Source organism: Lissotriton vulgaris, chromosome 3_1 (assembly GCF_964263255.1).
Source record: "Lissotriton vulgaris chromosome 3_1, aLisVul1.2, whole genome shotgun sequence".
NCBI classification, from domain to species: Eukaryota; Metazoa; Chordata; class Amphibia; order Caudata; family Salamandridae; genus Lissotriton; species Lissotriton vulgaris.
The window spans coordinates 426,605,380-426,622,607 of record NC_141689.1 but is presented as its reverse complement, the minus strand read 5'-3'; the positions used below and the strand labels follow the sequence as shown (position 1 = coordinate 426,622,607).

Here is a 17,228-nt window from a genome sequence, read left to right as displayed (position 1 = left end):
AGCGGTAGGGGGGGGGATTGCTGGTAGGCCATGGTGGTCTCAGTCACACAATACACCCCCCATTGAGTTGAATGGACAAGTCAGGTTTTGAGCAGGTGTAAAAAGCCTGTGATAACCGTGGTTAGTGCGACTCTCATCGTTGCTAACCGGGTCCCAGGGTCACATTGCTGATAGGAGTTAGGTGTGTTTGCGAGTGGATTCCTGTTGTTTTCGTGGAGCACGCCTACTTTCCATGTCATTAGCGATAAATATTGCTGACATGCAAAGTGGCAAGGGAAACGGTCACTGTCAACGGAAAGCTGTTGCTAACAGCTGTTAGCGACAGCTTGTTAATTGGGCGATAATAATATTGCCGCTTTTGCGGCAGAAAGTGCCACTAAAGCAGCATAAATGACCTTGCTAATATGCCCCCTGGTACTGTTAATGGCAGGACAGAAAAGGACTATGTACAGAAAGCAGCATATGGTTACCTAATTGCAACGTGCTCATGGTGGTAACATCAGATATGGCTTCGCCCAAGGCGTTTTCTGCTTTCACCCATACTTTATAATCAAAATTAAAATGCAGATCGGGGTAAAGGAAGGAACATGAGTTGCTTGTCGATCGACATATGCTTTCACTGGAAGGTCTGCAAAGAAACAGAGAAAATCATTATAAAGCCATATGCCAAAAAGTTGTAATATATCTCTTTCAACATGCTGGCCTGGATTCATATTCCAGACCAATTTGCATTGCCAGGTAGTATTTTGAAATCATTAGGGCAGTAAACATAGGCAAAGTGTTTCTAAGAACTGTGTATAATTGTGTTTTTGTCTTTGGAATGCAAGAAGATTCTTTTCTGAAATAACATAACTTGTGTATTTGTAAAGCAAACGTTCAACACAGCGGTGCTGAATAACAGATACTTATTGTTACTCAACTCAATGGTACTCATTGTATCGGCCTAAGAATGATTAAAGGCTGAGTGGACCCGCCCAGATTTGAACCTGTGACCATGAAGGTCAAACACAGGGCCCTACAGTGGATGCATTAGTCCACTAAGCCCCCAGGCTTAACAAGTTTGCAAACAATGTCAAACAACACATAAGATGACATTCATTCTGCATATCTAATTTCACTTAGTGGACTACCATCTGATAACTTTGGGGAGCCGAATGAATGGCTATTTCTGTTTATAGCTAACAAAAACAAAAGTAATAGATAAATGTTGGGTAGCACGTTATCTGATACAACGTATACAAAAGCAAATAACTTCACAGAACAATTCTTTTTTTTAATTAAATATCTTCTATTTAGAAAGCATACAGCTATCTGAACCACAAAGGCGGTCGCATACAAGACATGCATAAGAAAACTCTGTGTAAGAATCACAATGTCTTCACACACAAGCAGGGTTATATATGTTTATTTTCGTATTTCAGTTTCGCCCTCTAGCAACATTCCGGAGTGTAGGCGATTATTCTGTTTTCGATCATCAAAAGGCCGTGAAGCATCAGTCAGAGAGTCCAGCCCATAGTATTTCATCCTGCAGCCCCATACCTTTTGGAATTTCCATGGGCATCCACTGCTTGTATATGTGACTCTTTCAGTGGTCATGTACAGATCCATCCCCGCCTCCACTCCTGGAGGGTGGGAGCCTTTTCTGCTCCCCAGTGCCTGGACACGTCTCTCTTGGCCACCACTAGGCCCAATGCACTGAAGAGTAGCTGAGGTCTATTAATGTCTATATCAAAAGGTATGCCCAAGATGACAAACTTAGGTTCTAGTGGTATGGGTACTTCCTGTATGTTGCTTAACTCGCCAATTATTACCTGCCACCAGAGCTGTATGACTGGGCAGCTCCACAGAGTATGCATTAAATGTAGCCTTACAGCTAGAGCGGACAACTTTGAAGCTGGGGAACCGGGTTCGACTCTCAGCAACAACGGTCAACATCCTGGGCAAATTAATGAATCTCACTGTGACTAACAAAAAAATGAATGTGTCCTTCTGTAACGAAACTGGTGCTATGTAAAGCTCTCTGATACCCAATGTCTCGTGTCTAGTTCGCGCTATATAAAACTCTGCGAATTTTCCTTTGTTTTTTTTTCATGAAATTCACCACCACGGTCTAACATTGAGGACATTCTGAGTTTTCCACCTGTCCCATTTTATGTAATCGCGCCTTGTCATAATATGTTCGGTGCAAAATCTTAAATTGGATGAAGCGTAGTTGGGCTTTAATCGCTACCTCTCGTGGGTGCATTAGGGCGGCCTCCCAGTCTATTTTTTCCATGGCACCCACCTCGGCTTCCCATTGCTCCCGGAGCTTACCCAATTTATCAGGCATATTTTTATTAATCGTCATATATGTGATGGATATTTCCTTGTGTCAATTCTTCTTGCAGGAAGCAAGATGGCGGACTGAAGACGCCACAGTGAGGATGCTCTAACGAGGACTCCCTGAACTCCGTGAACTCCGATGCGCTGATGATTTTCCCCTACTAACGAGAGAGATTTCGGAGATTTTCGGAGGTGTAGGCATAGCACTTCAGAGATTCGCTTCTGGGTGCTTCTGGGCGCTTCTTGAGTGCCTTTCTGACTTTCTGAGAAGTTGCGAATTAGGAGCGGGCTGAGAGACTGAGAGCCCGCGAGGTATCGTGTGGCCATCCAGTAAAACAAATACTTTCGTCTGCGATTTCCTGAGAGGGCGAGAGCTATTGGCGAGCGGATAAGACGCCGTCCGGGAGAAAATATAATAAACAACAAACAATATAATACTTGCTTTGGCCGTTCTGTGACTCCTCGGCTCTGCAACGCTGCGGCTCTGCGGTTTGAGGCGGAGCGGAGGCAAAGTGGAGGCGGAGTGGCGGAGTGGAGGCAGGGGGCTGCTCGAACAATCGATTCTTGATTCTCGATTTGCTCAGTCTGACCGGCAGGAGCTGAGCCAGGCCTGTGCTCAAGACACGCACTGAACCCGCGGTGGCGAGAACAAGGAGTAAGAAGAGGCAGGAAAACAACGGGCCGATGGCGCCTAAAAATGTTACTAAAAATGTGCCACGCCAGAATAAAACATCGAAAGACGCTCCCGCGAGCGAGGAAGCGGAGGAGCGGGCTGTAACCCCTGCTAAGTCGTCAGCAGTACCAGCGGTGATTAAAACTGCTCCAGCGGGTGGCAGCTCCCCCAGCAGCAAAGACAAACAAGGCGGTAAGCAACCAATTATCCACCCTCCTCTTTTGTTGGTCTCCGGGAATAAAAGCACTTCAATTACTTCCACTAAAATTGATAAGCCGGGCAACAAAGTACATGCTAATCCAACTGTTCAGGGGGGCAATAACAATACAGCTGATGCAGAGGGTGATACAGTTACAAGAGAAGCTTTAGTGGATATTTGCACTACAGAATCAGGTACATTGCAGAGCTTACCTCAAAGACAAGATAGGAATGAGGTGGAAGGCAATGAGGAGAACTTGACTGGTCATGATCCCGGAACAGATACAGACAATATCGCCACGGCACACAGCTTTAATCTTCTAAGTACTGCCTCGGCTGGGGTAGGGGTTATTACTGATGGTCTATTTAACCCACTAGGTACACAAGATACACAAGTTATACAATCCCATAAAGTCACAATTTTGGATCTTGGAATTACAAGCACTATAACTGGAGGAGGTGATGATTTGGCTAAGACAGATCTATCATCAGCAGAATCCAGCGAGGATGAGTGCGAGGAGGTGGAAGAAATGGTGGATGGAGGAGGTCTGAGAACAGAGGAACAGAGGACAACTCTATTTTAGTGGATGCCAGTAAAATCTCTGGCCTTAAAAAATGGAAGCGGAAGGCTAAGATTAAGGCTAAGAAAGGCAGAAATATGAATCTTAACACATTATCAAAAACATTGGCCTCCACTAGTGCCCGAGAGAAGCTTATTAAAGATCATAGCCCATTGCGGAAGTGGATACAGGCAAAAGGTGGGGTTAAAAGTATGGCCATGCGTTTAGCCGGTAATAGTTCGGTAGAGGGAGAAGGTATGAAGAACTATAAATATACTTCTCTTGGCAACGCTATCTCCCCAGAACCTCTTGAGACTTCTTCAATGGGAGTAGGGGGAAATGTCCTAGTGTCTACTGGTTCTATTAATATGGGGTATGAAAATACTGATTCTCTCCCCCATCCACCATTAGAGGAGAAACTACACCCGCCATACTTCACCATTGTTCTCCGGTCCCCCGGCACGATCCTCACTGGATTTAATCTTGACAATACTGTTGGAACACCGGCAAGAGGTTCAGCAGCATTTTCATTAGCCAAAGGAAGATAACAGCAAAAAAAAGCAATTCTGCAACTGCTTGTTAGAGGTCACAAGTAAACTGAACAATGTGACTGTAGAGATCGAAGAAATGTAGCAAAGGGTTGTCGATGTTGAGGAATCTTTAGCTACCACTGTGACCACAATTAACCAACATGATAAAGATATTGTGATCTTGCTGAATAAGTTTGAAGATCTAGAAAAACGGCAAAGGCGACAGAACCTGAGACTTTTCCGAATACCCGAGGGGTCGGAGGGCGCAGACGCCCGAGCATACATGGTCAAGTTGTTTCAAAAAGCGTTCCCGGACTTATCCAATTGGGATTGGGACTCACAATTACAACGAGCCCATAGATTACCTATGTTTACCAGAAACAAAGAGAGTAAATTTCCGTGACCAATTTTGATTTACTTTGGTAATTTTCTTTTAAGACAAGCGGTCTCTATTAAGGCTAGGTCAAACTATCCAGTGACTGTGGATAATGTAACTTTCTTCTGGAAATCTGACCTTAGTAAGGTTACGATGGATAAACGCTGGGGGCTGCGTAAATTGATTTACCCTTTTAAATCCCAGGGAGCGGTGCTGTATCTCCAAGAACCTGCACGCCTTAAAGTTATGAAAGCTGGGCAAACTTATTTATTTAACGATGTTAAAGAGGCTGAGCAATTTCTTTCTAAGATGGCATCGGACAATTAGATGTTTTGTGCTCATGTTTCTTTCATAATTTTTTTCACTTTTCAGATCACCAGGGCACCTTCTCTGAGGTATGGCGTATGAGTTTAATACGGAGGGAGGGGGGTTCTTGTGGAGACCTTGCTGGTTGGCTGCCCTTACATCGGTAGCTGTTGATAGGGGGAGGCTTCCTGGTAGGTACTCTTGGGAGGGGGGGTCCTAGGGGTTGGACGATAGGGTTGGGGGAAGAAGCATGGAGGGGAGGGGGGTCAATAGGGAGGGGGAAAAAAGGTGACAAGCAAAGAAGATATAATGTACAGATTGAGCAAAAAACTTTCTATTTTTTTCTGATTAAGGTAGTCATTCAGAACATATTTGAATTAAGATATGTACCAAGTTAACTGCTTAGCCTGGAATGTTTCAGGTCTCATCAATAAAAGTAAAAGGCAACTTATTTTCGAAGGACTCAAAATGTACAACCCACATTTTGCACTTTTAAATGAAACCCATATTTGTTTTCAAGATAGAAAAATGTTACAACAAGGGGGGTTTGAACTAATAACATGTACAGCTTTAAATGCCTCAATTCGGGGAGTGGCTATACTTAAGAAAAAACTATTTAAGGTAGAAGTTCTCAGAGTGGCTTCTGATAAAGCTGGTAGGTGGGCAATTGCACAATTAAAGTTATCAAATTGTAAATATGTCTTGTGCGCAGTGTATGGATCAAATTATGATGATGCGACAGTTTTTGACCAACTTAATATTGAATTACTAGATTGGGAGGGGGAGCTAATATTAATGGCCAATTTCAATTGTGTTATTAATTATGCAAAAGATACTACGAAGGGCATCCCCCCACAACGTATGCGTAAAACAAGAGTCGCCATCTTGGAACTTGCACGTATACATAATTTAAAAGACGTTTGGAGGAATCTCCACCCTACACTGGCAGGATATACTTATTATTCAATACCACATAAAATGTGCTCCCGCATCGATATGGCTTGGGCCGCTGATAATATACTTGAAGGTTGTAAAATAGAGATCTGTCCTAGAGTAACTTCGGACCACAATCCCATTCTTTTATGTTTTAATATTAAAGAATTTCTGGAGTTTAATATCGACTCTGCCTAACTTATTTATGTGTGGGATGCTTGCAAAGCAAGTATTAGAGGGTTTGCCCAGCAGTTAATCATTCAGCATAATGCTACACAAAAAGGAGGAGATCTGGGGCATTACATCAAGTACCCGGGCTTTAGAAGAACATCTGGCAGAAATTATAAGGCAGGAAGGTGCAGGGGTAACTATTAACTTAAACAAAGCAAAACTGGATTTAAATTAATTACCTTATGCTGTGAGACCAAAAAATTTCTTAGAGATAGAGTTAGTACTAAGCTCCATAAGTACAAACTATCACAATATGAGAGTGGTGATAGAATTGGTAAAAATCTCGCCTATAAGGTTGCAGAGGACAGAGCTAGTTCTTTAATTAAGAGCATAAGAGGGGCCGACGGAACTAATTACACTCAACCCAAGCAGATTCCACAACAATTTGTTAAGTACTATACTAAACTTTATACTCCTGAGTACTTTTCCCCGATTGAATCTGTGCAAACATACATTAGAAATAACTGGCTATTAGAAAGAGATGCAGAAGCGATGGAAGAACTGGAAAAAGACTTTAGCCTTGCAGAATTAAAATTAGCTATCTTTTCTCTTCCCTCTGGGAAAGCCGCTGGACACGACGCGCTCCTGATCGGAATATATAAAAGTTGTAGTGAGGAGCTCCTTCCTCTACTCTGCTCTGTCATTAATCAGATAGGGGAAACTGGTAGGGCTCCGACTTCTAGGAGAACTGCTAAAATTATTTTTTTTCCTAAAAAAGAATAAAGTACCTGTAGAGTGTGGGTCCTACCGGCCCATTTCTCTGATTAATGCAGATGCTAAAGCATACACTAAATTAATTGCAAAAAGACTTTCTCCTCTTATGCCCAAGTTAGTTAGCCAACACCAACACGGTTTCGTTGTAGGCAGAGACACAACCTTACATGTTAATATGGCCATCACAGCGTTCAATGTTACAGCAACTAATTCCTCCCCACTCGGTATGGTACTACTCAACGCTTAAAAAGCATTTGACCGAGTGGGTTGGGAATATCTTTGGGCTACTCTTAGAGGAATTGATTTTAAAACACAGTTCCTAAAGTGAATACAAGCACTTTATGACTGCCCAAATGCTATAATAGGATATGATAATTTGTTGTCTTCTAGGTTCCCAATTTTAAGAGGCACTCGTCAGGGGTGCCCGCTATCACCGCTCTTATTTGCTCTTGCTATGGAGCCATTTATCAATGCTATACAATCTCAGGAACATATAAAATCATTCAATTTTGGTGCTAACTCACTTAAAATTACAGCATATGCTGACGACTTGGCGATATATACAACCAATGTGACAGAAGCCTTGGCCGGAATCATTAAAGAAGCCGATGTTCTTGGTGCTGTTCTTGGTGCTGTCTCGGGCTATAAATTAAACCTGAGTAAGACACAAATTATAGTTAATCATAAACCACGGATCTCAGTCTCGGGCATATGCCACACAGCTACCTATTTAGGTATTAAAATTACATCCAACATCAGGGGCATTATGGCACTGAATTATGGTGCTCTATTAAAGGATACTAATGTTCTTCTTAAAAAATGGCATAAGGTTCCCCTAAACCTCATTGGACGAATAAACCTTATTAAAATGCACATTCTGGGAGGAGCTACGCTAGCAACCAAGATGGCCGCTTAGGCTCCCAGCTCCGCCGCCATCCGTATCCTGCCAGAAGATCCTGTCGATAATCCTGATTTTACGCCCGACCTCCGTGTAAATGAACCAATGCTCACTCCGATGGTGCAATTCCGAAAACTTAATTCGCTTGGGTGACAGAGCTGCGTCGAGTTGAAGTTTGTGGCCGAATCCAGCAGGAGAGCCGGGCCTCGAGTTTTGATCTGGCCGTGTCGAAGTTAAACAACATCGGCTGTGAGTGGCAGTCAGGGTCTGGTCCACCGAGGTGGAGGTTTTTTCTTTGCCCGATCTCGACGGCGCTCATCTTGCCTGACCAACATTGAGGGAGGAGCACTACAGTAGTCGGGGGTGGAGGTCCCTGACCTGCGGACCCGGTGTGGCCCGGCCGGTGATCGGTGGGTCGGGGTCTTCGCTCTCGAAGTGAGATACATATTGTCGCCGCAAAAACTGATCAGTCCCCTCTGACGTCGTCCTTCCCGCTCCTGTTGTTCCCTTCCCCGAAGAAGCCAGCTCCCCGGGGGAAGTGAACATGATCGTTGCTGAGCGTGGAGAAATGGACCGGACGGAGAGTGAGCCATCGCTAAAGACGATATTGGCAGCCATCGGGGCATTTCATTCCCAAGTGATGCCCTGATTCACAAAATGATGACGGGCTTATTGGTAATGGAGTGCGTGGAACCGGACCCGATTACGTCTCAAGTATTACCGCAAGATATGATTTTGGCTACGACCATCTTGAATCTGAACGAGAGCCCCGTGCGACAAGAGGAGCAGCAGCCCTTGGTTGGTCTCCTGGAAAATCCTGAACCCAGTGTTTTGAACATATTGACACACCCACCATCATCGCTGACTTTGAGAGACTCGATTTGCGTTCCCTTCCCGGAGAATCTTGTGGGTGATTGCCCTTGGACTTCTGTTCCATCCTTTCCCTCTTTGGTGACTTTCCAATCTTGGAGAAAACTACATTGGGACTATCCGTCCAAGAAGGAGTGTTCCTGTGCTGCTGAAGTTCTCGGCAATCTGCTGACTTTGAATTGTATTGTATTGCATTTATTCAGACTCTTTTTTCACTCTTGTTCTCCTGCTGAATTAATGGGAGGGGTTCACATAATGGTTCGGAAGGGCCAGGGCTGAGAGTGATCGACTGTAGTTGGTATTACGGCCTTAATGGACGTAGATTTCGTGGCTGTTGGTCTTGCAGGAGGTCGGACGGTGCATCATGGCTCCCCCTAATTTCTCTTTTGTTGATTATAGATATTACTGATTTTTCATCATAGGGGGTGCTTGTCTCTGGCAGGGGGAAAGGAGACCGGGAGCTTATATGGAAATGCCCTCCCTTACAGTTTCTCTTTTCTACTTTTAGAATTTAGTTAGTTGGGGCGACAGGCACACTGCTAGTGGGGGTTAGGCGATAGCCGTTGCAGGGGTGCAAGGTGGGGGGTCGGGTTTTTTGTTTTCTTTTTGTTATCGCTAATATGGTTTCCCTTTTTTTCAATCTCCTTTTAAGTCTTTCCTATACTAGCAATATTATCGACATATCCGGATTCTGTTTTTCGAATTCCATTGTCTGGTTGCCATGATTCTTTTGCTGTTTCGATTTTATGGGTGGGAGGGTCCTGTGGGTCCATATTTAAATTGTCTACTGATTGTAAGGTTGCAAGTCTTATTCTGTATTCATTACTGTTGGCCTCTCAGGGATTCTTCTGTTGCTCCATGTCTATCCTGCTGTCAACCCTGTTCACCCTATTATCAACATATGTATGTATGGCACTGGATATGTCTGTTCCTTTTTTCTTGTCTAAAATAATAAAAATATTTATAAAAAAAAAATAATGAACATTCTGCCAAAATGTTTGTATTTATTTAGGTGTATCCCTTTGAAAATTAATAAATAATTTTTCAGAAAACTTCATGGTATTCTAGGAAGTTTTATATGGGGCTTCAAAAGAAAAACCGCAGATCACTCTCCACTTTGAAGTTACCGTTTAGCAAGGGCGGTCTTAATTTTCCACATTTTAGAACTTATTTTCTCGCCTCCTTTTTGGGGCATTTACAGAGTCTCTTTAACTCCAGCAACCCTTATTATTTTCACCAATTTATGCTTGGATCCAATTCCTTACAATTCCTTGCTAGAACTAACGACCCGAACTATTTTAAAAGAGTCAGGTTTAAGACCGCTAAAGACACAATTCATATATGGAATACAATATTGGCTCTAAATAAAACCTCGATTTTTCATCCTAATCTAACTCTTTGGATTAACCCTAGTTTACCTGGCATTTTTAGTGATTCAGGGTGGAGGATTTGGGCCAATCTAGGCATAATGAAATTGGGCGATCTATATGGCTCATCCGGCTTTTTAGAAACACTTAGGCCACTTTATAAATTACCCAAGCAGGCGCACTTCAAATATATACAAATCCATGATTTTCTTATTGGGAAACTAAAACTTAAAGAGATTTCAGATTGGGATTTTTGGATTTGTATGTATGGGGGAGGGGGGAAAAATAAAGCTATGATTAGCCTAGGTTATGAATGTTTCAGTCAATTTAAAATAGATGACTGCCCTAAACTGGCACAGAAATGGGCCTCAAAATTTACGACTGGTATCTCCTCGAACAACATTTCTTCATTTTTAAATAATATTTATACTCTTGTTCACTCATCCAGTTTAAAACTTCAAGCCTATAAGACCGTATGCCAGTTATACTATACTCCGCTACAAATCTGTAAGTGGTCTTCTAATAATGCTTTTAATGATCGCACGAAATGCCCAAAGTGTCATTTACAGGCTGCTGACCTATAACATATGATTGTTTCATGCCCTGCTTTGTTTTTATTTTGGGATAGTTTAGAAAACATTTTGAAACAGAAATAGTTAATCTACACACCACTATTACCTGAAATGATTCTTCTAGGTATGCAGCCAACTACTGCTCCATTTACGGATCTTGTTTTCATTTTGTTATCATGTGCAAGATTGATTATTGCAAGGGTATGGATTTCGGGTCAACCGCCTCATGTAAACGAATGGTGGTTTCTGGTGAAAGAGATACATGATATGGAATTATCTCTAGCTAGGAAAAGGGGTGATAGAGCACTCAAGAAAGTAGACAGAATCTGGGGATGTCTTTTTTCCAGCTCTGATATGAATTAAATTAATTCGGGATTTGGCTCTCTTTTTGTTTGTCTTTTAATTGCTTTGTTTGCTTATATGCCGTTCTTTCTTTTTTTATGTTAATTGGTCTCTGTACTCATGAACCAGATGTCTGGGTTTCATTGTTTACGGATCAAATGTATCACTTTCTGTAAATCCTTCTTTTGTTTGCTGCTTGTATTATCAATAAAAAAAATGTTTAAAAAAAAAAATACAATTCTTCTTGCAGCAGTCTCCCTTCCAGCGGCGCAAACTCCTTCAGCTCTGTCCCCAAAATACTTTCAGCCAACCATGCGTGCCACAATTGAGCATATTTTATAAATTGGTACTTGTGGAGCTTATATTCTGTACAAAGGGTGGACCAGGGCGTTAGTTCACCCTTATCGATGATATCTCTAAGTGTGGGTTTACCCAGCAGGCCCCAATGCTCAAAGCCTCGTAGCTTACCCGGCGGCATATTACCAAGGCAGGCGAAATGAAATTATCGCTGCTAAGCGGCAATAATTTCATCGCCCTATTAGCAAGCTGTCGCTAACATCAGTTAGCGACAGCTTTTAGATGATAGCGAGCGGTTTGGGGCCCGCTTTGCATGTCAGTGATATTTATCGCTAATGACATGAAAAGTGGGCGTACCCAACCTGTTAGCGACTGAAAGCAGTAGATAACATCGCTATCGCCTATTATCAATGCAGGAGTAGAGATTAAAAAATGTGCGCTAAGCGCAATATAGCTGAAAACTTACGCCTGCTCAGACCACTTCTTAACCTGTATATCCAATGGGAGTTGGATATTCAGGTAAAGACCCTATTGACGTTAATGCCTGAATATTGCTGGATTCCAAGCGATATTCACACATTTCGCCACTATCGCAGTATATTTTATCGCATTGGAGATAAACTTTGCTAATAGCACGTTATCTCTGCGATAAAATCCGGTGATGCGCGGTGATGAAAAAAATGTCGCTAAGCTTATTTAGCAATAAATATCGCTAGTTGTTGATAATATGCCCCCCAGTTCTCTGAACTACCTCCCCTTCCATAACGGTGTCGTCCTAGTAGCTGTGCGAGCCCATCCCAAGGTTTTTATCGCCCTGTTCCAGGCCTCTAGCATGGTTCGGGAGGCCGGAAGCAGTTTATGTACTCCACTACCCCCGTAGAGATAGTATAGGTAGGAATGGGGTTCTAATGTCTCCCTTTCTAGTCTATGTGTAGGGTGATCTCTAGCTGCATGCAACCAGTCATTGATCGGGCCAGATGAGTGGTCCAATAATAAGCCTCAACGTCCAGTAATGGCACTGTTGTAGGGATTGCGTTGTAGTGTCCGTAGTGCTATTCGCAAATGTTTTCGTAACAATAGTGATGAACGCAGGTCGCCGTCACAGAACAATTCTTGATCAATGGCAAAATAATCAATCCTCACAAATAAAGGACAATCATACAAACATTTATTTATAGAGAACAAATATTTATCCAAAAAAATTGCCCTAAAGCAGTCTAGAGAGAATTACCTAGTGTAAATTTCAGATTGGCACAGAATCATGGAAGTGTTAAACATACGGATGTTGATGTGAAAGGACACACAATTGACAGAGTAGAAAAGAACAGTGCCTAATGCCAAGTTAATGCACTGTCACTTGCATGTTTTTCTTTGATCGGTTAATTAAAAAAACCTTATAATAAAGCAATAAATAAATATTACAATTATGTTCACAGGTAATATCAGTCCCCACAACAACCAGAAACATAAAAAGCTACTAATAAAAAGAAGTCCTAAACTTAAAATCTTATCTAATTACAAAACACAGAGAATGGCTACATTAGGCAAAATAATGGTCTTGTAGCCCACATTACAAAGAAAGGACAGCCATTAAATTCGACCTCTTGATAGGTACAACAATGTATTAAAGAGGTCACTGACTGAAGCAATATCTGGCACTCCTGCATCATCGCTCACTGTCAACACTATAGAATTGTAGTAAGAGAAGTGGTTCGTTTTTCTTCGGAGCATGCACCCTGCCCTAAAAACAGAAAATAAAGGAATGGGTAAATCAGGGTGGCTGCCCTTAGTTCACTTTATGCTCAGAGGTATTCCTTTCTCTTTTATAAACCACCATCATTTTAATTAAATTCACAAAACCACTGTCTAGGTACATGACAGAACTAAAAGCACTTTGCTCCATAGACTCTTTGCAAAGAAGGATGCCTAATCATCTGAAAGATGGCTTTAGGTAAAGCATCACTCATACAGGAATGCAAGACAACAGCGCACAATATGAGCAAGCAATGCTCTTCTTGGCTTATATACAAAATCTACAGGCAACAGAGCCTGGCTGATGTTTCCAAGTTTGATGAGCATCACCTAGGTGACATAGACCAAAACGTACCCTAATAAACTCATTTTTTATCCGTAAAGCTACAGCTTCTAATTAAAATAGTTGATCTTAGATCTCTGGTTGCTGCACTTTCATTGAGGTGGGGAGGCCTAGCTGCTGAACCACAAACTCAGCTCACTGTGCAATATTTACAAGAGATGGGACAAGGCAAACACCTAACGAGGTGGTTCGCGACTTCTCGCCCACATGCAGCATTCAGTTTAGACCTCCTCAGACGTAAGTGGGAACAAGACCTGGGCAGACCATTCTCAGATAAAGTTGTTATGTTATGTTATGTTATGTTATAGCGCTCTTGTATAGCGCGCGGCTACTCGAAAAGAGTGTTTAGGCGCTTTCCACCTGCAGCTCAGAATAAAAATAACACAACACAGCAAAAAGAATAAGAAAAAGAAAAAGAACTGAAACTGAAACAATAAGAACAGCCTAAAGATTAAAAAGCCAAGTCTTCAGGCTCTTCCTGAACTGGAACAAATTGGCAGTGCTGCGCAGCGAAAGAGGAAGCGAGTTCCACAGCTGTGGAGCTTTGCAGCTGAAAGAGCGTCCTCCCGTACGGGCCTTCCTCACCCGAGGGACCACCGCTTTGTAAAGGGATTCCGAGCGCAAGGAGTGGACTGGTCGATAGAAGGCCAGTCTCCGCCGCAGGTATCCAGCCCCTGATCCAAACAGGGCTTTGTGCATCAGAGTCAGGGATTTAAACTGAATCCGCTTACGGATAGGCAGCCAGTGTAGCGCCTGTAGCAGCCCGGAAGCTCGGGCTCGTCTACGCAGGCCAAAGATAGCCCGGGCGGCAGAGTTCTGTACCACCTGTAGGCGCTGAACTAGGTAATCAGGGAGGCCAAGGAAGAGGGCATTAGCGTAATCTAGCCTAGAGCCGACGAGAGCCTGCACAGTAATACGCCTGTGCTCCTCAGACAGCAGGGGCAGGAATTTACGGAGCATTTTCAAAATTCCATAACAGGTGCCAGCCAGACCCAGAATATGTGTTCGCAGCGACAGCTGGTTGTCCAGCTTGACACCCAGATTTTTAGCCACCAAAGAAGACTGTGCAGGAGGGCTCATGTCGGACGGCCACCAATGCTGCCACTCCGGATCGACAACGCAACCAAAAAACAGAACCTCGGACTTGCTAGAGTTGGCCCTTAGACTGTTCCGTTGGAACCAGTCAAAGACCAATGTAAGACAGTCCCGAATTCTCCCTCCATCAAACTCCTGTTCTTTCCCGCAAGTGAAGAGGAGTTGCGTGTCGTCGGCGTAGGAGACGATCTGGGCCCCATATGCTTCCACCAAGGCCGCCAAAGGGGACATAAAGATGTTAAATAACGTGGGGCTCAACACAGAACCCTGTGGAACCCCAACTCCCAATGGCGGCATCTCGGCAGAGCTCTGGGAAACCCAGACCGTCTGGCAGCGGCCTTCAAGGAAGGATGTAAACCACCTGAGCGCCGTCCCCCTAAGGCCGATGTCATAAAGCCTCGCTAAGAGCGCCCTATGGGGGACGGTGTCGAAGGCCGCCGATAGATCTAACATGACCAGCATGGCCCTCCCGCCGACATCCAGAGTCTCCCTGATGATCTCAGTGACCTCTAGCAATGCCGTTTCCGTACTAAAATTAGGACGGAAACCGGATTGGGATGGGTGGAGCAGATTGTTAGCTTCCAAAAAGCACGACAGGACACCGTGGACGTGTTTTTCCGTGATCTTCGTGAGGGCCGGAAGAAGTGAAATTGGCCTATAATTGGGAAAAAGTGCTGGCCAGCCCAGCCCAGATCCCCAGAAATGCTGGGGTTTAGACAGATACAATACTACATTACACAACAAGCATACCTTACGTCGTCCAACATCAACAGATATTTTCACCGCACTGACGCATCTTGCCCCAGATGCGCCGCCACGGACGCAGACTTGGTGCACATGCTCTGGGGCTGCTCCTGCCAAAGTGCATACTGGAGAGGGGTGGCAGATATACTTCGAACATGTACAGGCAGAGAGATACCCTTTGATTTGCCTACATACTTACTGCATCGTTTCGCAGAACATGTAATACTAAAGTCACTTGTAGATTACTAGACCCGGGTATAGTAGCGGCAAAATGACTGATCACCAAAAGGTGGAAAGCACCCGACCCCCCGCATACACAAGCTTGGAGGCGCTCTGTACTCACTTGGGCTAGAGCTGAAAGTGCAGCGATACGTCGGGAGGAAGTCATAGGCCTCAGAAAAACACTTATCTTCACGTACTGGGACACAATCCTGGTAACGTTACAGTTAGATGAGGATCAGCTTAGTCAGCCCACGCAACCACCTGATCTGTCGTTATAGACCTTTGCAGGTGTCCATCATCTTTTGGCTTGTCATTGGCACTGGTTCTCCCTCAATGAATGCCGCCATCTCAATACGCGCATCCACTGTAGGGGTCAGGTGGCACTTGAACACGCCAACAGCAGCAGAAACGCAACGACACTCCAACTCAACTCCAAGTTCTGCTCCCCATCCCCCAGTTACTGTTGCTTGACAGATATACCATGCTTGCTGCAGCAAAATCAGCTTCCATAGATTACTCGCTACACGATTTATGCACAGAGGAATACGTTGACTGTCCATGCACAGCATGGCCACACCACAGACAACGGACGGTCCCTGCCCAGTCAGTATGCCAACCACTCCACGACATGCGCAGATATCTCCATTGGTAATGTAAGTACTGTAGATGATGGTATGCTCATTGTTGCAGCAGAATGCACTGATTATTGGTGATAAACATGTAAAATCAATAAAATAAAAATAAACATTTGAAAAATAAAATAAAAATAGATGACCTTGACCTGTTGAATACAACTGGAAGAACCAATATGTTTTGTTCTTAATAGCGCAAAACTAGTGTAGACTAGTTCCATTGTAGTACTATTAAACATACAACAAAAAGCAGTTTCTGAATAAGCCGCATTTGTTTTGCATGAACAACAGGAATCATTACAAAACTAGATATTTAACAAATCTCTGCCAAGCAAACACAACCAAATATCCATACACTCCTGATCAATGGAAATCCCAGAATCTTAAATCTGAAATATTAATATCCTCATTTTCTTCAGAACTCGGCGTAGAAGAGGTATCGGCGGAAAAGCATACATGAGTCTGGAATTCCAGCCTAGGCACAACGCATCTCCTAATAAGAGGTGCCTTTGAAACACCAATGCACAGACCTGCTTACATTGTATGTTCTCAGCTACAGAAAAGGTTCTCTCCATTCGGGGAAGCAAGTTTGCACCACCTCTGGGTAGCACTGCCACTCGTAATACACTAGGCATCAACGGTTGAGCTCAGCTTCCCTGGCATTCAAAGATCAGTGAGTAAACAACAAGAACTAGCTATTTTGCGTACTATGTGTTTAGTATGGGAAACCATTTGGTTTGTTAGGAAGGCCCTCACCCACCAGCCTAGTTGGTGGCATACTTCATCATCGGGCCCCATCCGAGGCACCGAGTGCGCCTCAGGTGTGCTGCGACGGCAGGCTACTGCAGAACGGATTTTTGGAACGTGAGTGTGCTGTGCTGATGTGCTGCGTGATCTAGCCAAGAAATTACAACAACGTGGCTACCCAAAGAGAATTATTGAAAACACCAAAAAACTTGCAAAAAACGAAAAACCGAGAGGCCCTATTGGAGACACCAGATAGACCGAAAGACACCCCCCCATTCACTTGTGTCACAACCTATAACAGCATTTCCACCCAAGTTGCTAAGATATTCAGAAAGAACTGGAGGATCTTGAATACCAGAAACCGCAAATGGGAACCACTTCTTTTTGCCTACACGAAATCCAGCAGCATAAGGGATCAACTAGTGGCCACATGACCTAAGAAAAGTGAACCTACCACAACCCCCACAATACACACCACATGGGGGCTACCCAGAGTCACAGGTC

General features: G+C 43.7%; 1 protein-coding gene across 1 annotated transcript in view; it reads right to left on the bottom strand.

Moving 5' to 3' along the window:
* The window catches only part of IL31RA (interleukin 31 receptor A), an 883,863-nt gene that overhangs the window by 424,249 nt on the left and 442,386 nt on the right, over positions 1 to 17,228 (bottom strand). Inside the window, exon 5 of the mRNA XM_086960638.1 lies at positions 471 to 628. Within this exon, the coding sequence (XP_086816764.1) occupies positions 471 to 628 (158 nt within the window). The remainder of the gene's footprint in view (positions 1 to 470; positions 629 to 17,228) is intronic.